This window comes from Nasonia vitripennis (genome assembly GCF_009193385.2).
Source record: "Nasonia vitripennis strain AsymCx chromosome 3 unlocalized genomic scaffold, Nvit_psr_1.1 chr3_random0009, whole genome shotgun sequence".
Lineage (NCBI taxonomy): Eukaryota > Metazoa > Arthropoda > Insecta > Hymenoptera > Pteromalidae > Nasonia > Nasonia vitripennis.
In genome coordinates, this window is record NW_022279629.1 from 544,938 (window position 1) to 570,421 (window position 25,484).

At 37.0% G+C, this 25,484-nt stretch overlaps 2 protein-coding genes across 11 annotated transcripts in view; one reads left to right on the top strand and one right to left on the bottom strand.

Annotated features, from left to right (window-relative positions):
• LOC100679969 overlaps nucleotides 1-24,685 on the bottom strand; it is a 105,731-nt gene extending 81,046 nt beyond the window's left edge. For 2 of the 9 annotated variants that reach the window (XM_031927043.2, XM_031927040.2), the window contains exons 1-2: nucleotides 24,362-24,634; nucleotides 1,370-1,510 (exon numbers count right to left, since the gene is read on the bottom strand). In XM_031927043.2, coding sequence (XP_031782903.1) covers nucleotides 1,370-1,450 — 81 coding nt within the window. In that variant the 5' untranslated portion in view covers nucleotides 1,451-1,510; nucleotides 24,362-24,634. Of the gene's footprint in view, nucleotides 1-1,369; nucleotides 1,511-24,317 lie in introns of all 9 variants that reach the window. The other 7 variants (XM_031927046.2, XM_031927048.2, XM_032601846.1 and 4 more) reach the window with 7 other exon arrangements.
• A 95-nt stretch (nucleotides 24,686-24,780) lies between these two features.
• Nucleotides 24,781-25,484, top strand: part of LOC100117878 (putative fatty acyl-CoA reductase CG5065) — a 267,482-nt gene continuing 266,778 nt past the window's right edge. The window contains exons 1-2 of one of the 2 annotated variants that reach the window (XM_031927035.2): nucleotides 24,781-24,994; nucleotides 25,071-25,153. In XM_031927035.2, coding sequence (XP_031782895.1) covers nucleotides 25,148-25,153 — 6 coding nt within the window. In that variant the 5' untranslated portion in view covers nucleotides 24,781-24,994; nucleotides 25,071-25,147. The remainder of the gene's footprint in view (nucleotides 24,995-25,070; nucleotides 25,154-25,484) is intronic. The other variant, XM_032601844.1, reaches the window with a different exon arrangement.

The following is a 25,484-nucleotide window of genomic DNA, read 5'->3' on the forward strand; positions in this document are numbered from 1 at the left end:
CGCGAGACGGGCTAATTCTTCCTTCTCGCTACACGAATTTATTTTGATGCCAACCTACTCTGACACTCTTGCTCATTACCTGCAACGCTAAGGCACCAGTTTGTAACGGGGCAACTGGCCTTGTGCACGGCGGCAGGAAGATGCCGCAGAGTCACTTACAGTTTTTAGTCACTTACATCACTTACAGTCAGTTAGCAGTTTTTCTATCTGTTAAAATACTACGTCACAGCTATCCCTCGATGACGCTAAAGTCGCCCACGGATGTTAGTTGTCGGTGTAATGACGACTCCATGTAATGCAGCTAAGTCACTCGCGAATAGTTGCATGTATTGATTACTTCAATTGGTTACAATAGTCGCGCGCGTCACGCGAGAGGACGGTGTTCGGTATACGAGACAAGGATTCGGTGGCACGAAGTTCAGCTTTGGCGTTTTTATAGTCGCGTGAAGAAATTCGTGTCGATCTCCGGTGACCAAGATCAAATGACAGAATCCGGTTGTTCGTGGCGAGGCGTCCATCCTAGTCAAGCTGTTCCACTCCTTGGAAGGCTCCTGGGTAGCTGCTTCTGGACGTCAAGCGCAATCTGGATACTTTAGTTTGGTCTCCGCGCACGTGTGTTTACTGGTCGCAAGCCCGAAATAGTCTACTTTCACGCGCAGTGACTCACGCGCACAACTTAGCAACACCGCGCTTGCATGCCAAGTTAACATCGCGCAACTAAACGAGCGCGCGCAATATAAATTCGCGACCACTTGTTACAGAATAAAGTATTGAAAATACACGAATAAAATACATCATTGCTTATTGAAATTACTATGAGATTCTATATTAATTTCTAATTCTAAAACATTAAAATTTTTGTCGTCAGAGAAAAAAACGCGCTCTTCTATTTACCTCATGGGTGGCGTAAAAATATACAAGTTTTAAAATAATGAAAAATATTTTTAGTATAAATGTTGAATAAAGTAACTGATGGGGGGGGAGCAGAGGGGGGGCGGGCTAATGAGGGGGGCCGAGGGGAGGCTTTATGAGTAAAAAATAACGCGTTTTTTGAAAGGGTTTAACGTTATTTTGAGGGGGACTGAGGAGGGGCTGAGGAGGGGTTGAGGGGGCGAGGGGGGGGGGGGGAGCAGAATCTCACCTTGGCTCAAAACAACTATATATCGCCAGCCAGAGCCAGCAGACTTCTTCTTCGAACTTAAGATGATACTTACTGATTACCGATTACTCGAGTCAGCTGTTTGGGATAGTACTCGCGTGCGACGTACAACGTTACGGATCAAAATTCATTATTATTCAGGCTACGCATGCCAAGTTTATGAAAATACATTATTGTAATTTAAACTGTATAGATTAGCAAAATTCTTACCAATTGTAATATAGCTATAAGAATAGTCCCTTGTCTTAACTGAAAACAGTGTAAAAAATTTTTCAAAAGTCCAATTTTCATTTTTCAGGTTGTTTTAGCAATATTCTAAAAAATTGTTTAACTAGAAATCACAACGTTGATCTGAAATTATAATAAACAATTGATGTATTTTTAATGAGATGTGAATCGTTCTATTACATTATACAATATAGTAAATTAGTTATTATTAGAATAATTTACATCTTAAACTTTTTGGTATTCAGCAAAGCGCGTAAACTCTTTTTCCCAACTCAGGCATGAAATGGACACTTCTTAATGCCAGAAAGTAGCGTATAAAATCGTGCGTTTCGAGTGTGGTTGGAAAAGTTCGAGCTGGAGCCGGGAGAAAAAATTTTTAAGCGGGGAGAAAATTTTTTCCTCCGCTGTTCATTTGTACCTACGCTACTTTCATGTATAAAAAAGGGTCCTTTTATGCCCTCGTTGAGAAAAATACGGTGTGGGACATGGGGAGAATAGCACATTACACAACTAGGGGCGAAAGTTGGCTTTTTCAAGCGAGGATGATGATTAAGCACAAATGGGAGTCGAGGACGCCGCAGGCGCCCGACACGAACACGAGTGCTTTATCATCATCCGTGAACTTTCGCCCCTAGTTGTGTAATGTACTATTATCGAATATCATAAATGAGTATTTTAATTCTTTCTTAATCAAAATTGGCTAATATCTTTTACTGTAGCAAGATTTTGTGTATGTTTTTTTTTAAGGTGGGGTTCTGGTGAATTTTCTAACTTTTTTATATTATAGTCTCATTTTCTTAAACTTTGTACTCATAGTCGGTATAAAAAAAGAGAAAGATTTATAAATTTTGAGCCAAGTATATAGTATATTTTTCAAATTATTGCAAATAGATAGTTTAAACTTGGGCTTACTTACAAATGTCTCTTGCGCACTCCTTTTTAACTAAAACTAAAATTTTTAAGGCCAATGTTTGCATTTATTCGAAAAATCGATTATTGGACAAAAAGTTTCTTCCGTTCAAAAAACGAGTGTAAAAAGTTAAGTTTTCTGCTCGTAAAACTAAATAATAGTCTTTATTTTAAAAATGAAACCTTTAAAAAAATTGAAGAACTCTGAAAATCTTCTCTTTAAAAAAATTGAAGAACTCTGAAAATTTTCTCTACATTTATTGGATTGTCCTTCAGTTCTCATTGGTCCTTTATTAATTGACATTACAAAATCTTATCAAAATCAATTGCAATAATTAAAATAAAAATTTGTATGCAAGTGTCTATTTTGACTCAAACTGGAAGTATTAATACGATGAATAATACGAAATAATGATAATAATAAATTTATATTAGAAATTGTTTTTTTATATTCCATACACAAAACCAAATCTTTGCCCCAGTAAATAGTTAAAAAACTGCTGCTAACTAAATTAACAGTATGCTTTTTTAGAGATTCTTAAACATAGATTACCAGTAAGGTGTCGAGAAATAAATAAAAAGGCACATTTGACTATCGTGTTAGGCATATAAATCCGTACCCGCTTAACTAATCGGTTTTTGCTTCTTATATAAATTAGTTTCAGAGTTGTAGTAGTGACAGAATTCAAAAAAGCGCTGCCAATTCATTGGCACGTAGCTTCCTTCAACTAAATTTATAGGTCCAATAAACAAAATATTGTTTAAATATACAGTATATCGGCCTGCTAATGTATGAGGCGGTTTTGGTTACATAATTTAATGTATAAGGTTTGGATAGGTCGTTGTCCAACAGTTTGCAGATTCCTCTGTTTTTTTATTATAGAATACGAACACAGCCGTCAATTTTTTTCCACAGAAATTCACGCATATTTACATGTGTTCCTAACCAACCTAACTATCATAAAACAACAGGCTATTCATTAGATAGGTCGCTCGCGCAATTTTCGAGAAAACGATTTTACATTTTAGCTCTTTATTTAAAAACCGCTCGACGAAATCGTTTAAAATTTTAGCCGCAGGAGGCTTCTTTTATGGTAAATTACCAAATAAAATTTTGAAGCATTTGACTAAATTGTTTTAGAGATATAAGGAATCAAAAAATTAAAAAAAATAAATAATAAAACCTCGATATCTTACGAACCATAGGGGTTTGAAAGCTGTGCAATAAACTTAGCCAAAACACATAAAATATCTACTTTTTTCCAAAATCTCAAGTGCAACAAGACCTTTTTACGTCCGTAATCGAGGCACAAAATAACATCTTTTTTTAAGTTTTCAATTTATTACTGAAAAAATAAGTGGTCAAATCACTTGAATTTTTAATGGGATATAGTTTGATACGTGACTCAATGACATAATTTTTTCGCGAAGTTATGATGTTTAGTTTCAGAGATATGAATTAAAAAAAAAATCACCTTTTTCATTATATCTGCCGAACAAAGCGGTCGATCCGAGGACCAACCGATGAAAAGTAGGTAATTTTATTCTCTTTCAAATGCATTATAGCTGAATTGTTTGTAACAATGAGATGATTGAAAAACGCAAAATAGTGTTTTTCAAAAATCAAAAAATGGCCATAAAAAAATTAGTTGAGAAAATAAAAAATAACTGTTTTTTCTTGAATTCAGAATCCAACAATATATATGCATGTCAAAATTTAATGATATTGTCGGAGTAGTTCCAGAAATATTACGGTATGCATACAAACACGCACACATCCACACACACACGCTCACACACACACATCCAAACGGACATTTTCTAAAAACACTTGATTTGAACTTCTAACACACCAAAGTAATTTCTAAGTCCACCAAGTATTTTCTAGAAGTTTTGACGGAACTCAAAATTTTACTATTACAAAGCTTCCTCTAGGAGGAAGTAAAAGTTAAATGTATTTTACTTTTGTATTATTTTGTAGAAATAGATCTCGTCATCGATCACCCTATGTCCTAGAGACGCCGTCCTCGAATACTATTTACCCTTCCACAATTTGGTTTTATTATACATTGTTTGAGTAGCATTGACGACAGAAGTATAAACGATTGATCACAAAAGTTAAGCAGCGTTAGCTTGGGTTTGTAAGTGGATGGGTGAGCGCTCTGTAAAATTTTTTAGTGAATAAATAAAATTTTAAATACTCAATCAAAGTACGCAACAATTCATTTATTCATTAAGATTTGATTATTAATAATTTAAAAGCTTAGAATTATACTATGGAAATTGCAGCCAACGCTCGCTGCAGGTTAATTAGGGATATCCGGAACCGGCGCGCATGTGCTGTATGCGTGTAGAACCGCTCTCATACAGAGAGCATGCGCGTCAGTCCGAGTTAACCAGTGGCTGGCGCTGGCAGGAATTTCTGAAATTCAAAGTTTTAATTAACGGTGTGCGTACTATATCACGAACACAGGCATTTATTATCCCACGTTCTAAATCGAGGTCTAAAAAGTGCGTATGATAGTACATGCTAAAATACTTGCCTTAGTGCATGTTTTACACGTATTATAGTACATTTTTAAAAACATGCATTGTTACATGGGTTTTCACGTAATTTAAAACATTTTAAAGAGCGTTTAATAGTACGTGCAAATTTTCAGCAGGGTATATGTATGTGTGACTATTGTCACCACGCCGGCTTTCTTCGTATATATTCTTATTTTCTGTTGTTAGCAGGTCAATAGGTGGCATACCTGAAATAAAGCACACTACATCTTCTGATACTGTTCGGTAGGCAGAAGCGATCCACAATGCACTTCTCCTATAAACTGTTGACAGCTTTCGTGCGTAGGACTTCACCATTATAGCGTCCGCCCATATTGGGGCATTGAATAACATAATTGATGTAGTTAAACTGGCTAGGAGTAACCGTCGACCCTGCGTTGATCCACCCACATTTAACATTAGTCGCAATAGTGCAGCACTGACTTTTGCTGCCTTATTGCTCACCCTTTCAAGATTCTGCTTAAACGTTAGTCTGGCGTCCATGGTGATTCCCAGGTACTTAATGGTCGGCTGAGAGTCCGTCCACTGTCAGCGTTATTGTCTCCATTTTTTCCCTACTAGATATAAAGATAGCCTCCGTTTTATGACTAGCAAGCTCAAGTCCAATCTGCTTTAGCCAATCGTGGATTATACCTACTGCCTCGTTAGCGATTTCCGTCACCTATTTCTTTTGCTTTGCTACTACCACTACTGCAATGTCATTTGCAAATCTTATAACCGTTGCCTGCACTGACCCTTGTGGGTCCTCTCCGGTTATTTTATAGGTTTTCGTGCCGTTTTCTATGCCATACAAAAGTGTTCTGTCCTCCAGGTAGTCAGACATAAGCCTTTTTATATATGCAGGTACCTCTTTTTTCCGTAGTGCCTCGTGTATCTTGCCCCAGCTGTCTAAGTTAAACGCATTTTTAACATCCAGTGTAACAATAACACAGTACTTCTTTGCTCCTATATTTCATCTTTTCCCTTCTATTACGATTGTAGTGGTGTCGACTACTAAGCTTACGGCGTCGAGAGTGGAGCGTTGTTTCCTGAAGTCGTATGGATATTTCGCTAGTGCACCTGGTTCTTGAATGACTTGGTCCATTCTGCGCAAACGCCGATTATACGCTCTAAAATCTTGCCCAGGGGTGTTCAGCATGCAGAGTGGCCTGTATGAGGCAGCTTCTCCAGGTAGATTATTTTCTTTTGGTGGTAGTATTAGGCATTGCTTTTTTCAGTTCTTAGGAAACATCCCTTCTTCGAGACATGAATTGTACAGGTCTACAAATAGATCGGGGCGTGCCTGTATAGCTTCTACCAATGCAATATTGGGTATGCAATCCAGGCCTGAAGCCTTGTTGTTCCCAATTCTTTTGCACGAAGCCAGTAATTCCTCTATGGTGATTGTTGGAATGATTTCGTCGTTTGCCTCCGCTTTGGGGTTAGCTGTTACTTCCAGTTAAAGGGGGATTTCGGGTTTTTAGGAGGGGGAATATAACCTTCCTTTATCTTCTACATTACTACTTGGCATGGTCGCCCCCAGGGATCCAGCTCAACCTCGACCTGTAACTCTTTAAGGCACTGTCGTTTATTTTCTCGGATGTTTTTCTTGAGTATCTGTTTAGCATCCTTCATTTCTTTGTTTCGGGCGTCTACTACTTCTTGACTTCGACCAGTCTTGTAGTATAACTTCCTGTCCTGTTGTTCCCGTCTTCTGGTTCGATGACACTTGCTGCGGGCAGCGTCAATTTCTTTATCCCACCAGTATACTGGCGGTTGTCTATTATTGGGAGCCCTCCCCGGCATCCTTGCGTCGCAGGCTCGGGTAAGATTTCCTATTACCCGTTCGACCTTATTATTTGCAGATCTAAACAGCTGTATTTCTTCTAGAGCCAGCAGAAATGTCTTCTTATCATAATCCTTTTTTTTAACCGACTTTTTCGTCGCTGCACTCTCGTTGGATCTTTTTTTTGATATTTCTATCTCTATTATTATCGCTTGGTGGTCACTATTCGTATAATGATCGCTTACCGCCCAGGATCTAACTAAGCCAATCACGCAGCTGCTAACAAACGTGAGATCTATGATTGACCCTACGTCTCCTCTTTGAAATGTGTACGAACATCCCTGGTTAACTAAGGCCAAGTCAAGGACGGCGAATGCTTCCAATAGCGCTCGTCCTCTTTCACTCGTCCTTTGGCTGCTCCTCTCTACTGCCCAGGCATTGAAATCGCCTGCTATCAGTACCGGTTTTCTTCCTACAGCATCCTGTACTAGCCGGTCCAACAGTTGTCTGAATTATTTTATCGACGCGTTAGGAGATGCATAGCAGCTGTAAATGTGTACGCCTGCGAGCTTAGTGCGTACGGATCTTTCATTAAGTCCTGTTATTTTTACCTGGAAAGCGGCGTCTCCGCATGCCCATATTGCTGCTTTACTAGTACTGTCCATACCCCACGATGGTTTGTCCAGGTCTCTGTATTGTTCACAGACGATGGCTATGTCAATCTCTGTCTCACGGACATACTGACTTAATAGTCCTGTGCAGTCGCGTAGTGATTTATATTTAACTGCACTATTTTCATTTTCTTTATCTTTTAGTGGCTTCGACTGCAGCTCGGTAAAGTGGGCATGCATAGCTACCAGCTGCGTGGTCACTCTTCCCACTTGTGCATCCTTTGCAGAGTACAGTTGGGACGGTTCTTACACTTATTCGCTTTGTGCCCATCTTTTCCACATTTATGCTTGATAAAAGTTAAATCGAGCTGCAAAATTTAAATAGTTCGAATCAGTTATTTTACGTGTCAAGTGTACATGAAATTTATTGAATATTCATTTGTATACCTTATATTTTAATAATTATTGTTTGAATTAATTATTATGTAGTTATTCATTTAATACAAAAATCTTTTCTTTATATAATAATTTTCTTTATGTAAAGAGTACTCACATGAGTTCTTTAGAAGGAAACGATAATTTAATACTAAACAATATAAATTTCTTCAAATAAACTATAATTCATAATCAAATAGATGTTTTAAATAAACATTGCAATAAATTATATATTTTAAATATGGTTTCAGAAATTTCCCCTAGTTTAGAATTTTTCCCCCTAAATTTCCCTCCCTTCCTAATTCTCCCCCTAAATTTCCCCTGCGGCTTTGAAAGTTAAGTGCGCGCGTCGAGTGTGTTTAACTCTTTTACCCTCCCCTGTGCCCGTATAAACCTTATTATCTTGATCTTTGTGTTTATCCGAAAAAAACCCTAAAAGAAATAGGTCCAACTTTTGTTTTGAATAAATTATCTATTCACATAGATCCTATGATTTTCCCTACAATGTTTCCTTATGGAGACATAGGATGGAATCCAATTTTTAAACAAAATCATAACAATGATAAATATTTATCTCTTTTGCAATATTATTCATATTGATTAGCTTATAGGCCTATGTCAAAATTTAGTCCTATTTTATATTGTGAAAGATTAACTCAACAGTATATTATTTAAGCTTATATCATTTTAGAATATTGTAGACTGAATTTTTTAAGATATAATCAGAAAAAAATTACGTGTAGAATGTTATCAAGGTCTTGCTGATCACGTAACAAAAAGTGCGCTTTACAATAATAAAAATTTTGAAAATAACGAAAGTGTTGGAATATAGGCGCTAACACTCGACATACGTCCCATACCCACTGCTCCTAGCGCCCATGACGTCGAGTCGACACAGTCACGTGATCTGCCGCTCAGCTCGACGGCGCGCGCGGGCTGTTGCCTCACTGTTCGCCAGTTCTCCGAGGAGGCAACATCTTCCGTACCAAGCCACGTTTTTTCTTACCACGCTCTGTCACGTTTACTTAAATAAAGCCATGTTTAGTTCGTTTATTCTATTCGAGTGTGTTCTTTTTCGTGTCTTATCATGTTCCTTAGCATATAACGTGTAGGAAATATCCTTTATTCTGACAAAAAAGAATTAGGAAATCCTAGATACATGTAAAGAAGAAATAGACAGCCCACTAGATATTTGTTACGATAACAACTTATCTAAAATGGCCTGAGTTGAAAACAGTACTAACAAAATTTCCGCCAGGAACTTCATGTTATTGTATTGTAAATTTCGAGCAATTCTAGCTGATATTTTTAGTGGAAATATTCGCGGAAAAGTTATTGCTCATATACATGCAATTGAATTTCAAAAAAGAGGTTTTCTGCACGCACATTTATTGTTAGTATTGGATCATAGGTCAAAATTAACAAATCCTGATAAGATTGATGATCACATTTCAGCTGAAGTTCCTGATGAGAATGATTTGGAATTACAAGAATTAGTATTCAAACATATGTTATATAGACCTCATTAAAAGAAGATACATTATGATACAGTAAACAAAACTTGTTCAAAAAAATTTCTAAAAGCTTTGTATGATGCAACGCAATTTGAAATGAATTGTTATCCTAGATATCGTTGTCGTAATAATGAAAATAAAAACTATTTCTATATCAAAAGACTTTATGGAAAACCTGTAAAGGTTGATCATAAAATGATTGTTCCCTATGATACAACTCTTCTTAGAAAATATAGCTGCCATATTAATGTTCAATATTGTGCATCTATTATAAGCATCAAATATTTACACAAAGGACATGATCGTGCTTTTATTAAAGTGAGTAAAAATGATGAAGATAAAGTAATATACGATGAAATAACAGAATACATGAATTGTAGATACGTAGGGCCAATGTAAGCTGCATGGCGTATTTAAGAATTGCCAAATTGTGCTCGTTCTCATAGTGTAGTTTAATTAGCTAGTCATTTACAGAATCAACAATAAATAATTTTTGATGGAAACAACATTGATATAGATTCTCCCAATCACGAGCAAACTTTAAAAGCATGGTTTAAACCAAATAAAATTGATGATTATGCCAGAAATTTGTTGTATTGTAATATACCAGAACATAATGTTTTTACGGAAAAGAAGTGGATTAGGCGTAAAAATTATTCAAATACATTAGGAAAATTAATCTGTGTGATTCCTAACGAACGAGAGTTATTTCACTTAAAATTAATATAACACATTGGAATAAAAGGGGCAACCTCATTTGATGATTTAAAAAACTTTTAGTGAAACAGCAATAGCTTATGGGATTATTTGGAAACGATGAAGAAATCTTTCACATATTTGATGAGGCATGTACAATTATGTTACAAAAGCAATTGTTGTTTGTTTTTAGCTTGGTATTTAATTGTTAAAAATTACCATTGGCACAAACTGTTGGGAAAAATACATCAATTTTTTTTGTGAAAACTTTGTAGTAACTTAAATTCATTTGCCAGGCATAAAAATTGTAATGTTTTTTTGTTATTAAAGTAAGCCTAATAAAAACTACAAGTTTTATAGCATAGGTTGCTATTCCTTTTTACCTTCGCTTTACTTTTTGAATTTCTGAACCAGCGGCAGTAAACCTTTTTTTATCATAAAAAAAACGCTGCCAATTCATTGGCACGTAGCTTCCTCCGACGAAATTTATAGGTCCAATAGATAAAATATTGTTTTAATATATCTTTATATCTGCTTGCTAATGTATGAAGCGGTTTTTAATACATAATATAATATAAGTTTTGGATGGTTCATTGTCCAAAAGTTTGCAGACCCCTCTGTTTTTTATTATAGAATATGAACAGTGGCCTAAATTTTTTTCACAGAAATTCACGCATGTTTACATGTGTTCCAAACCAACCTAACCATCAAAACAACAGGCTATTTATTAGATAGGTCGCTCGCGCAATTTTCAAAAAAACGATTTTTACATTTTAGCTCTTTAGTTGAAAACCGCTCGACGAAATCGTTTAAAATTTCAGCAACAAATAGCTTTTTTATAGTGAATCACCAAATGAAATTTTGAAGCATAATCATTGTTTTAAAGATAAAAAGAATCAAAAATTTTCAAAAAAAAAAAAAAAAATTTGAAACCTTGATATCTTACGAATCATAGGAGTTTGAAAGCCGTGCAATGAACTTAGCCAAAACACATAAAATATCTACTTTTTCCCGAAATTTAAAGTACAATAAGGCCTTTTTGCGTCCGTAATCGAGGCACAAAAAAACTCATTTTTGTCAGTTTATTTATTACTAAGTCGATTTATTATTAAAAAAATAAATTGTCAAATTACTTTAAATTTCCATGGAATGTAGATTGATACGTGACCCATCGACATAATTTTTTTCGCGAAGTTATGATGTTCAGTTTCAGAGATATAAATTTAAAAAATAATCACCTTTTTCATTTTATCTGCCGAACAAAGCGGTCGGTCGTTAGCACCAAACAAGGAAGAGTAGGTAATTTTATTTTCTTTTAAATGCATTATAGATGAATTATTTGTAACAATGGGATGATTGAAAAAACCGCAAAATAGTGTTATTTAAAAATCAAAAAATGGCCATAAAAAATATAGTTGAGAAAATAAAAAATAATAGTTTTTCCCAAATTCACAATTCAAAAATATATATGCATGTCAAATTTAATTGATATTGAGTGGTTCGAGAAATATTATGGTATACATACACACACACATCCACACGCGCACACACACACACATTCATACGGGCATTTTCTAGAAGTTTTGAAAAAACTCAAAATTTTACTATTGCAAAGCTCCCTCTAGGAGGAAGGAAAACGCGTTATCCTTGAAGACACTGGCACACCAATTTGCAACAAACATGGGGGTTGGCAAGCGAAGTAAGCAGGGGAAGTACCTCCCTAGTATATGTTAAAAGAATGTGTATATATATATATATATATATATATATATATATATATATACACATTCTTTTAACATATACTAGGGAGGTACTTATATATATATATAATTCCTTCTGCTCGCTCCGCTACAATTAATTTGACATATATCTGAATAACAAAATAGGTAATAAATTATTTATACATCTATTTTTTCTACACCACCCACGAGGTAAGTAAAAAGGCGCGTTTTTTCTTAGTTTATAATAATGTTATGTTTTATTTAACTTCATTTAAAATTTAAAATTTAGATTAATTATCTCATAGCAATTTAAATATGTTTCAATGATGTATTTTATTTGTAAATATTTAATACTTTTATCACTTTTATTCAAAATTATGAGTACAACAAAATTTCAAAAATTCCAAAATTCAATTTTTGTGGCAAAAATTCGCTCGACAAGTGAATGGCAATAATTTTTAATGAAAAATATTGCAAAATACTTGTACGATGATTTCCATTTGTGTAGAACTGCTTATATTTAATAAAAGAGCACATAACCTAAAAAAAATAGGGAAACACATGAGACTTAATAATGTAATAATCGAAATGTTTACTAAAATCTCTAAAACTGTAAGAAAAGAAAAGAAAAAAAGAATATATCCTCGCTGATTTTGGATCTTTGAACTCTAAACTAATAAAATATAAATTTTAGATCCTTATTTTACAAACTACCAACACTTAATCGGCATTTTAGGAACTTGAAGGAGTCTCAAACACGTTATAGATTATCAAACAAATGCTGTAACTTTTTTTATTTTTTTTAAAGGGTATGTAGCGCGTTATTAAATATAAGTAGTTTTGCATGAACGTAAATTATCGTAAAAGTATTTTGCAATTTTTTGTAATAAGAATAATTGCGAATTGGATTTTCAAGCGAATTTCGGCCATAATGGATTTTGGTACACTGTGCGTCGTCGCGCGATCATGCGAAAGAATGAGATGCTAGGATGCAGTGAAATGGGATATCAGGTAGTCAATTAAGAACACACAGGATATAGGGGAAACGAGGTACTTTTTATTCCCTCCAGCGATCATTTCTTCTACATCTTCTTCTTTCCCCTAGTTCTTCTTGCGGTCTCATGGGATCTCTGCCAAGATCTTCTTGTGTGCAACTCGCTCCAAGCATTAGTGCGACCGCTTCACGCCCGGGTGGCTGCAGCAGAGCATCTCGGCTCTTTCTCCCTCTTCTTCTGGAGATACTATGCGCGCTACTGCTCCCTTATCCGCGCGCATTCTTTCTCGTGGCAAGCCCGTGTAAATGTGATATATTATGTTGATGTAAATGATATATACATATATTATGATGATGTCAATCGCTCGGTGCGGCGCCTTGCTTACATCTTTCGAGATGATAACGCTGTCGGCTTTGGCTGTTTTTCAAACTGTCCCAGAAGTGGCAGTTCATACGAAGGGTCAACCTTTGCAGTTCTGGCCTCAGATTTTTATGTAAGAGGTCTAATTGATTTTTCAGGCTTGGTTGTGGCTTTATTTTCTCCATCATGCCTCCCAGGCATGTCACAAAACGAGCTGGTACGCGGCTTGGTATCTTCTCTCTGCGTCCGTTGTTAGAATCGCCTGGTCGTGCCGTATTGTCTTGTCGCCGCCGTATAGAACTCTTCCCAGCTCTGCCACTTACCTTTGTTCTTCTTGTACCATTGTGCGATTACGCCTGTAAATATGAATGGCAGAGTCGCCATTATCTCTGCTTCGGTCATTTGCGCTAGGGTTATGTTAGATTCGAGTCTGTCCAAAAATCTATCAATTCGGTCCGTCATTTTTCCGTCACACAACGAAAACGAAATTCGCTAGTTTACTCCGTCCTAAATCGGACTAGCCTGCCACTAGGCTTGTTATTCCTGCCGATTCGCCGAGAGAATATAAACTTACGAGTCTAATACACTCGCACCCGCTCGTTACCTACAACGTTGACGCGCCAGTGCCAGTTGCACGGTGGCCATGAAGATGCTGCAGTTACCGAGCAGTTTCTCTATCTGTTAAAATACTACGCCACGGCTGTCTCTCGATGACGCTGGAGTCGCCCACGGACGTTAGCCGTCTGTGCAATGACGACTCCGTGCATTGCAGCCAAGTCACTCGGGTATACAAAATGCACGGCGAGTGAAGCTTGCCGCGCTTTCTCCGCGCACAGGGTTGTTTTACTGCCAACGGCGACGACGATGCCACAGCTATATCCCAGTCTAACCCTGTCGAGTCCGCGAAAAGGAGATAGGAAGGACGGGGTTCGTAACAGCACAAAGCGCAAACTTGTGAATAAAATAGTTGCATATATTGATCACTGTAATTGGTTACAAAACTTATAATAATATTATAAAACATTACAGTTTTTGACATCAGAGAAACAAACGCGCTCTTCTATTTACCCTATGGGTAGCGTGAAAAAAATAGAATTTTTAATATAATAATTAATATTATTACTAAAAATGTTGTTTAAACTTGTTTGAACGTTTCGTCCCTCACTCACTCACACAATTACGTCGCACGCGAATTCTGCAAACGCCGAACGACCTATCCTAAAATTGCCTGACCACCTTACGCCTCGTGCGTCCAAGTGTCGGTGTCAAGTATTTTCTTACTCTTTCACAAAATCCTTAATTCTACACTTTACTTATTACGCGAGAAGATAACCCGTACAATAACATAACCCTTTATTCGACGGAACATAAGACAAAGAGATAAAGAGATAAAGACAGCGATCCGGAGGTAACCAACGCGCGCGCGAGATGACCAATTCGTTCGCGAAACCAAACTTCTGATTACCCACGAGACGGATTTGATCGGAGAAAACGGAAAAAGATTCACTGCCTTTAAATCCTCCTAAAATGCGATGTCGAGCTGGAACACTGGGTGAAGTTGAAGTCGAGGCACGTCCGTTCTGGAGCAGTTGAGGCAGGTGAGTGCCGGCTCAAGCGCTTGTAGCTCGCGGCCACCACTCTGCTCTTCCTAGCCGCCGTACCGCGCGCGCGCTGATTGGTCAACGCGTCGCGGCCCACTCGCTTGCAACACTATCGGTTCGCGCGCCGTTGTCGAGTCGCTCGGTCGCGCATGCGCGCAGATGTCCCGCGGACTTGATGTCGAAGTAGATAGCCGTGAAATTCAAACTCGTAGCACACAGACAGCCTTTTACTTACAGACAGCCAAGATAACTCTTGACCGCGGAACCCGTAGTGACTTCCAATGCCCCGTCATCAGGGCCCTTGACTTGAGTGGCACCTGTCACTACGAACGCTGGACGCTGTAATTTATGTTCCTGGCGTTCGTACAGGCGAGCTGCCATCACGCTGGTCCTGCTGCATCAGACGCTCACGTAGGTAGACCCCACGATGGGCTCCGCCACCTGCATCGGCTGGCTTACGGTGCGCGGGACCGACTTGAACGCCCTGACGTGGTGAAAGGTAGCTGTTGCTGCGCCAACGTTACTCGTCGTCTCCTCGCGTCTCTCACTCGCGAGTCAGCGACGTGCATTGTCCTTTTTGTTCGCCGCAGCCACTGCTCCTCTCTCGTCGTTCACTTAAAAAATAATTGTATGTATCATTATCTAGATGCTGTTATGTCCTAAACTTATGAGAGTTGTCACTGGACAGTAACACTACGGGTTGATATGCTTTATAAGTACAGATGACGACGAAGCTTTAAAACGCAGAGTCTTAGCGCCATCGGTGCCTGACTACCTTCCCGATCTAAGAAAGAACAGCCTTCAGTAGCCGCCGAAAAGTCTTTTGAAACCGCTATTGATCTTTATTTATTTTTAGTCTAAATCCAACACTGAGATATATAATGCAAATAAAAATAAATCTTCCTTTAGTAGTCAGTTAAGTAGGACATCACTCATATTGTTACAATCGTATTACGGACTAATATCATGTTAAACTTTTGGAAGATGCGATCGACTTTTTGTGCAACGAATTGTGATAAGAGAAACAGAGAAATAGAATATTTAATAAGGCACGCGGCCTATGCGTGTGTATTTCACTTATCTTATGTTTTGTTCTGCTTCTGACCTGCTTTGATACCAGCTTCATTCCTGCTACTTGACTATTAGCATTGTACGTCGATGCACTATCAAAATGAATCATCGAATGATGTTTTTCCTTGCAATTTGAGCATCGAAATGAGGAAGTACAATCAGCTATTTTGTGTGGTCCGAAGCAGTTGAATCATACTAAGCGTTTGCGCGCGATGTTCTAAAAACTCCGTCAAATCTGTAAATTTCGGAAATCGATCTAAAATATCTTTGTCCATTGGATCAACATCAATATTCGCGATTACTTGACGATCTTTCTTACTTAATTCTGTCTCCCAGGCCTTGCGCGAATCAGAATCTAATCGCGCAGCTAAAATATATACTAACCACACGTCCCAATGTTCGACTGGCATTTTTATATTCGTCAAAGCACGAACTATACGTTGTGACACATCAGCGAGTGCCTGCATTTCAATTGCAGATCCTTTCTTTGTATGCGGTATATCCATAAAAGCACGCAAATGATTCTAAACCATTAAGCGAGGATTATGAAATCGTACTTTTAACGCTTGCCAAGTTGTCATATAATTCGCATTCGTAGTAGTTACATCTTCAACTAAATCCGCGGCAGTATCTTTTAAACAGCTTTTTAAATACTGTAGCTCAGTCGCGTCAGATAGACCAGATGCATTATGTACTAAAGTGCTAAATAAATCGCAAAAATCCTTCCAATCCTCGTATCACCCCGCAAATGTTGGTAAATCTAATTTTGACAATTTAGTTGGACGAAAATCGCAATTGGAGGTAGATGTTATTGCTGTTTGATGTTATTGCGTTCTGCTATTTCATTTATCTGAGAGAATATCGTTTCTATAGGTTTGTATCGTTCAATATTTGCTTCTTTTTTACGTTCCTTTAAGCTGGTAGTTTCTTTAACAAAATTAATTATATTGAACTCAGTTAAGCTGTTCCCTTTTTCTCGCATACAAATATATATGAATTCATTTCTAATTTCATTCAGCTTTAGACTATTTTCGTGTATAGTAAGGCCATTTTTTTTATAATTATAATTCGTGATGCGACTTTTTTTTTTTATAAATGTATGTTCTTAGGTCTAGTATTATGTTTTTATCTCTTTTTGAATGTGTCTTTTCCTCAGTTGTAAGGTTGATATATTCGTTAAGAGTAAGATTACCTACACGCAGAAGGTCATGTATTTTTGACTTTTTTTATGTAATCTTTCTGGTTAAATGAGCACAACGACATAAGCCATTTCTATGTGTGTGTGAACTGCGTACACGTAAGTTAGTCGCGGAGCAACTAGCAAAGCGGACACTTGCTCCGATATCTACCTCTTGTACTCATACATTTAAACGAAGCAAATAGACTGTAATTAATTACTCTCTACATCATTTCACATTTGGTGTCTTCTTGTTATTACTTATGTTATTACTTTAAGGGTTAGTTTATGGTATTAGGGATTAGTATATTGCGATACGGGTGTCCTAAGTAGCCGATTATTGCACGGCGTGTATTAGCACCCGAGCGCAACGATGATGATAAAACGCCGTGCACTAATGGGCTGCTTAGTTCACAAGTATTGTATACAATTTTATAGCACAGCTGCTTAAATTTTCCAAGTCACGCTTATCCGTGATCTAAGCAGTCCATTATTGTACCGAGAGGTACAATACTCGCTAAGCTCGTGCGATATACACGGTGCAATAATGGACTACTTAGGTCACGGATGGGCGTGACTTAAACGCGGATTTAAGCCACACTGTGCTATAAACGATATTTGAGTATACGAGAACGCTTTTTTTATTTTCTTTGAGCTTATACGCTGGTTTTTATAAAAAAAAAACATAAAAAATATAGTGTTACGAGTGAAGAGTGCAACGAAAAAGTCACGGACCCCGGGCTTGAACCGAGATCCTCTCGCTTGCAAGGCAGACGTTCTATCGCCGCGCCACGGCCGCCACCGCATTGCACTCTTATTTTTATGATTGATCACAGTTCTTTTTTAATTTGTAATTTCATTGTTAACAAAATAATAGACATGCATCATAATACACAATACATTAAACTCGCCTAACCTTTTTACTTTAATTAAAAGTTTTTTATAAGATAATAAATATTTTTTAAATTAAAAAAAGTTTAGAGCTCAAGTAACTGACTGCAGCTGGGATAGTAATAAAAAGAGATGTTTTGTGAGAATAACAACCTTAATTGAAGATATAGAAAAATGATCACACTGATTACTTTTTAATTGTAGGGAGGCCAGAGGGCAACGAACTCGAGCACGTGTCACGCTGTCCTTATAATCACTCACGCGAGCATTACCACTCGTTGGATTGCTTTTCGTAGAAACCCTTGTGTTTTGACATATGATTTACATATCATACTTGGAGCTAGAAAAATAAATCTTCGCCGATCCCATCAGTGAATAGGATTCTCGAGTGACCCTATAAGTATTAACGTATAAATACGCTACCCTTACTCACGAGAAAGGACCTTCACTCTACTTTCGTATGCAATTATTAGGATCACCTTGGCTGGCTTTAAGTTAGCTACCATTAATTCCTCTGTCTCTGTTAGGGAGGCTCCTCCTAAACCCACTGCCTTGACCCTGCAAAATTATGACCTCTACACAGTAGATGGGCGCTAGTATTTTTCTCTTCTTCGCACCACCTACAGTCCCTGGAATCTGCAAGTTACATTTTTTGCAGGTGGTACTATACCTTTTAATAGGCAGTCAGCTAGCTTATAACTAGCATTAGTTTATTTTTTTTCTAAGGCTTTTCATGGTCGTAAGCCCATTCACCGGTGGACCGTGGCTTATAATATCTTTGGCTTCTCAATTAATTGAACTGTGACTTATAATATTTTTGGCCTACCAATCCATTCAATCCGCCAGTAATTTCATCGCCTGTCGACAACTTATGTCCTTTTTTGAAGTGACTCTCATGCTGCCCAGCGCAATTAAAGTTACTCTGCATTCACAATAAAATGTTAAGGTTCTGTATCTATACCTCTGATAAGCAAGCAGTTAGCCAACCCTGAAATTACCCTAACTACAACCTTAAAAGATGTGGTATTTTAGTCAAGTTAGCATACAATCTCTTCTGTACCCACTCTTTCCCAAGCCCCCACCTCTACTCCGTTTTCGTTTTTTTTTCAATCATCTATACAAACATCTAGTAACTCATGTTTTTATTTCTTCTGCACTTTCTTGTGAGTGATTAAAAACGATTTAAAAAAACAAAGAAATTTCTCAGGACCAGAGCTCGAACCCAGTTTCTTTTGTTTCAAAGTTATTTACTCTACACATTAGCTATTTCTACTTATAATACACTACAATGTCATAGCTTAACATTCTTCCAGGGTCCTTCAGATAATAATTGTTCTGTTAAAGTCACATTATTTTCGATATTTTTATTACTCAAGTTTTATTGGTAATCAGCAGTTTTAAATAATTTAAATTATATACGTGAGCCCGTGTGGAAAAAATTTGGGGATATCCTGTATGTAATTTTAATAAATATTATTTTAAATTGTTGATAATTAACAAAACATGAGTATTAAAATTATAACAATCCAAAATAATGTAACTTTAACCAAACAATTAATATCAAATTTATCTTGGGCTATGACATTGTAGTTTATTATAAGTAGAAATAGCTGTTTTGTAAAGTAAAAAACTTTGAATCAAAAGGAACTGGGTTCGAGCCCTGGTCACGGTACTTTTTTATAATTGTTTTCCGTTTTTTTTTCACAATAATTTATGCTCCGAAACTCTATATTTTACCCAACAATGCTGTTAAAATGCATAAAAATTAGTTTTGTAGGAGTACTAATGCAATTCTCATATTTCTGCAGAGTCCAATTTTCCAGCAGCGTTCTCTGCAGATTTCTCTGCAGAAATCTCTGCAAACTTTTTTTATAAGGGATAGCATTATACTGTTCCGTCCTACGACTTATAATTATATTATTAAAATAACATAAAAGTTACAATTTGAATGATTTAATAGTTCATTACACAAGTAGGGGTGAAAGTTGGCTTTTTCAAGCAAGGATAATGATTGAACATGAGCGGGAGTCGAGGATGCCGTAGGCGCCCGAGACGGACACAAGTGCTCAACCATCATCCGAGTCTGAAAAAGCCAATTCGCGTCTTGTCGTGTACCGTACGTTTTATAATAATCAGAGCATTGATAATGCTCTTCTTAGCCTGCCTGAAAAAGCAGTGTCGTCCAGTATCTCATAGTAGAATTTCGTTGTAAATCTGAATAGCTTCCGATGTCGCTCGGACCGATGATATATACATACATATATGACATGTGTCACACACATGCACATACGAAAATGCAAATATCTGAGGCGAAAGTGATTTTTCCCTGGAGGCAAAGTGCTTACTTTTATCCCCGTTCGTAACGAATCTCATGCTCTGTATAACGCCTGTTTGACAATTTAGGTATAACTATAATAGGTACTAACTTCTTTACAGCTTTTGCCACTACACATATCATTACGCTCCTATCTATTCAAGAAAGAGATGTCAGGACGTAACAATATGACATTTTGATCGCTTTCTTTAAGCTGTTTACAAAACCAGTTAATTTCAAAGATACTAATACTCAAAATCTTTTTTCTCACCCTGTATACTCTATAGAACTTACTGCTATATGCTTACAGAATATACTCACCATAATCTTAATAAAATCTACAAAAAATTTATGAGAAATGAAGTGTAACAAAAATAGTGCAACAACTGCGCAAAGAAGTGCGTAGTGTGGGTGGATGCACCACTCCTTATCCCGCCGGCTGAAGGCAGTGAACATCATTAACATCTTTAAAATTGATTTGTCTCTATTGGTCTTTCCGACGCAGGTTGTGTGGTGAGAAAGAAGAGAAAGAAGGCATTTTCTCTTTTTTTCTCAAGGTTTCGACGGACAATGCCGCCCACATCAGGAGATTGATGTGAAAAAATGTATTAAAAACTTGTTGGTGTATAATAATGTATGTACAGTGTGAAAATATAACTTACAATTATGGAGGAGATCAGTACAAAGTTTTGTCGAGAAGGCGCTTCCCCGCCGCGCGGCATGGGGAACGTAGGTGAACGGTGTTTCTCTCTCAGCTGTTCGATTCTAATTCGCGTGAGTCGAGATTTTCGTCGTGTTTATATAGCGCGGAGCTGTGAGAAGAGAGTCGAGCAGCCGTGTTGACAATTTCTTCCGCTATTGACATCAGAGCCTGGCTTATGTTTGTTTTGTTTTCAGCTGGTATATAAGGTGTGTGTTTCGGACGCAACTGAGGGCTACTAGGGATAATAGCAAGTGCGGCGTATTTATTCTTTATTAATAATATATTCTACCTATTAGTAGTTTTACCGAACGTTTCCCGTCATTTGGCTCTTATATGCGCGAATCGACAAGGCGATTCGTGGCTTCAGGCCAATACGGTTAGGAGTGGTTTTATAAACGTTCCTAGACTGCCACGACCTCAGTAGGGAGTTTACTCCACGGATTTTGAAGGTCACTTTCAGTGCAGAGAGGCTAAAGGGCCGATCTGTGACTGCCAGGCCAGAGAGTTGAGTGGCGGGAGGCGTTCGCGCGGGCATATGACTGCGTGTGTATAGCTATAGATATAGCTATAGAGGAGCGCGCGCACTGCTTCGAGTCCCTTCGGTAGTCCTCGGGAAAGCGTCTTCGTTTTAGCGGGGCCCAGTTTTTGGCGGCGTTTAATGAGTAGAGCGTCAGTTCTCAGCGACAACTTAGAGAAGGTCACACAAGGACCTGATCGTTAGGAGATTTCAATAAAGTCATAATATTTGCTCAACAATGATTTCACAGTTTATTTTTGAACCTTGATGTAGTCTTGTCTCATACAGTGTGTATACTGTACTTAAATTTTAAGTGTTTTTCTTCTTATTAATACCGTTTTCTTGTAGGTGTTGTAAGCGGGGTTGTTGGGGTAGCCTGAAAGGGCCGAGCGGAGGAAAGCGCGTGCGCTAGTGGCTAGAAGGGTAGTGGAGAAGGGCCTGATCTCAGGCAAGAAGAGCAGGCGGCAAGACGGCAGGCAGGCGAACATTTTTTTTTTATTAAAACCTAATATCTCACGATTGAGTAAATGGAATTGGATGAAATTTGGTAAGAGTATAGTTTAAATGATTGAGAAGTCCCAAAATAGTTTTTAAGGGCCCTAAAATTCAAGGCAAAAAGGCCCATTTTGCGATTTTAGCGATAAAATCTTTTCCTTTTTCAATATTTATAATATTTTTTTGGTAAAAAAACTATTCGACTTGCAAATTTTTGTCTACTGAACTTACATTTATCAAGAAAAGTTATCCGAGCTCCTTCAGTTTTCAAGAAAATCGACTTAAATATGATAAATCGTGTATTTTTGATAAAAAGTAATGTATATATGTATAAACTTTTTTATTTTGATAGAAAGCATTTTACATTTTATAAAATGTTGGTAACACGACATATAACTTGCTTTTTTGCCCGAAAAATATGGCGGGCATTACAATTTTCGTCCAATTTTTACATTTGGATCATTTATTAAAAATGAATGTATGAATACCTTAACTCATTTGAAGGAATACATTTATTTTTCCCCATAACCCTGAAATCCCAAAACAGTATAACCACGAAACCCCATGACCCAAAACGCCAAAACACCATAACCTCAAAATCCCGTAACCCTAAAAACCTCAAATCTCTCTAAACCCTCAAACCCCGAAATCCTCAAACTCAAGAGCCCGAACGATTCTCAATATTTTTCTCGTATTCCACATAGTTCAAACTATACTCTAACCAAATTTCATCCAATTCCATTCACTCAATCGTGAGATATTAGCTTTTAATACAAAAAAAAATGTTTTTTTCACACCGTGCGCCGTAACCATGGGCTCCGGTAGAGTTTTCTCCTCGGCCAAGGGTGCCTTCCCTAGTGGGAGCGGCAGCGGAGCCTTAAGGATTTCGCTGGAGATGATCCTCGGCTTCTGGAGCTGTCCCGGAGGTCTGGGAGCGGTCGGCCTCCGCTTCGTCGGGGATGATTTCCGTGCTGGCGGCTTCCTCTTTCGCGGAAAGATGCAGGCAGTCTTGCGTGGTGCTGGTTGCGCGGCCTGCTTAGCCGCTATCCTCCGACTGATGATCTGCAGCTTTGTCGGCGGAGCTACAGCTGCTGGAGCTTCGGCTGCCCGGATGTTCAGTAGGATGTCCCGGAGGTCTGGATTGGCCGAGGGCCGCACTGGTATGCCTACCAGCTGCAGGTGTTCGAGCCACTCGGCGTTCAGCACGTCGGATGATGATTCCGGGGTGTTTGGCCTGTGTGAAAATGGAACATACAGTGTGTAGTGTACATACTATAATATACACCAACAAGTTTTTAATAAATTTTTTCACATCAGTGTCCGTCGAAACGTTGAGAAGAAAAGAGAAAATGTCTCAAAGTTCTTTCTCTCCTTTCTCACCACACAATCTGCGTCGGAAAGACCAATAGAGACAAATCAATATTCTTGATCACCACCGATGGACAACATCAGATTTTCTTCAACATTTTCTCTAAATATATTTACACCTTTATTTACTTTTGTAAATGGGCTGTTAAATGCGAATTGTCTATCTGTTTCATTTAATCTAGATACATGTATTTAAAGCATAAGACTTCACTTTGCAGATCAATGAGTGTGAGACTTATATTATTGCAAGCTAATTACACGGAGTGAAATGTTTATTGAATATTACTATACTTTCTTCTAATCTGAAGACGGACTTAACCTATGCAGAAAACTTTGTATGTTTGTGTGAAAATTTACTATACATTCATCAAAAATTGCTATACTAGTATAGTAAAAATTGCACTCCGCTTTGACTCGCTGTATTCCGTCGGTAAAAAATTACATTCATCATAAACCAACCCGACGACAGGAATTCTCCTGATCACTTACTGCTGCTAGGGGGTGACTCGTAAACTACACTCATAAGTGACGAAAAACTGTTCAATTAGTATATAAGGAACATTATATATAAATATAAATGAGATTAGTTGAGCGATGCGTTGTTAGGTTGCGACATGTGTAATAATTAGCTCGCGATTTATGTAAATTAATTGGCGCGGCAGCGCCACGAAAGCGAGTTTGAGAAGCAGACGAAGATTAGTTAGGAACACATGTAAACATGCATGAATTTCTGTGAAAAAAATTGACGGCAGTGTTCATATTCTACTATAAAAAACAGAGGGGTCTGCAAACTTGTGGACAATGAACCATCCAAAACTTATATTAAATTATGTATCAAAAACCGCCTCATACATTAGCAAGCAGATATATAGATATATTAAAACAATATTTTATTTATTGTACCTATAAATTTAGTTGGAGGTAGCTACGTGTCAATGAATTGTTAGCGGTTTTTTTATTTTTGATGGGTTAATGAATGTATTAGTCAATACTTAAATTATTAAGTTAGTTATAGGAATTTGTTTGATTAATTTAGATTTGTATACATTTTTCAAAGATTCTAATGCTGGCTTGAATACAAAGAAATTTGTATAAGACAAGTATTTACATTGGACTTTGGAATTAAGAAAAATTTAGTGCCAGACACAAAAGTCTTTCCTTGAACAAAGGCGAATAAAAGAAAACAGTGATAAAATATAATTCAAAATGATTAGATACATACAGAGCTAATTAAGATATTTCTCTAAACTCACTTCAAAAACCAACCTTAAAATGCACTAGTTAACTCCAGATACCTCTTAGACTGTATTGAGAATCAATACCTAGGCTGGTATAAACTATATAAGAACTCTCTTATTGCTAAATTAAAGAAGTAAATAAACTACGGAAAATTCATTTCTTTTGCTTTTTCTTATACTCTACAAAATATGAAAATAGCAGTCACATGTCGTCAAAAAATTAATCCGCAGACCCTGTTTATTAACTCTCAATCGACTGGCTTGCTATATTCTGTTGTGCTTTTCTAGCTGATTTATTTTTCCTGCAGATCTCAATTGCGCAAGCGCGCCAGATTATAGCTCTAAATGCTACATAATATGAATTTCTTCAATATTTCCATAATTAACAAGTTGTTCAAAATATATTTGTTTTATATAAATAACTGATTATTAATCGCACCTTACTAAGACTAGCACAACCCATATTTAAAGAAAGATTAACATAACTTAAAAACTCAATCAAAGAAAAACGTTAAAAAATTGAGTTATGTTATTCTTCGTTGAAAATCAGAGTCTTGCTAGTCTTCGTAAGTAGTGACAACGTTGTTTAATTTATTTGATAACCATATACATAAGCCTTTAAAGGGCTTCCTATAGTGGTAAACAAGTTGCCTGTACATAGGTATGATTTAAAGTACTCCTTATAAAAAAAAAAACAAAAAGTATACTCTGAAAACTAATACTTATACTATACATAGGAAAGAGGGGGCTATAATTTGAACGCGGGGCAATACTATATCTCTTCTATAACTTTTGAGTACAGCGCAACTGCACTATGCCGGTATTATATATGTCATATATATCTCACCAAAACTAACAATTTATTTTAGGCAACAATATGCTCTTATATTGTGTAATACTTGTGTTTTGTAATAAATCCCTGGCAGAAGTTAAAACTAAGAAAAACTAAGAAAATCTAAGAAAATCTGAGAAATGTGAATAACTACAGAGAGAACAAAATAAACGCTAATAAAAGATAGGAAAAATTAAACAATTCTACAAAAGATGAATGAAAAATTGAGAAATCATTAGAATTATTACACAGTAATGGACAAATTTCTTATTAATTCTTAATTTATCTCAACTTTTCTTAGTTTTTCTTAGGTTTCTAG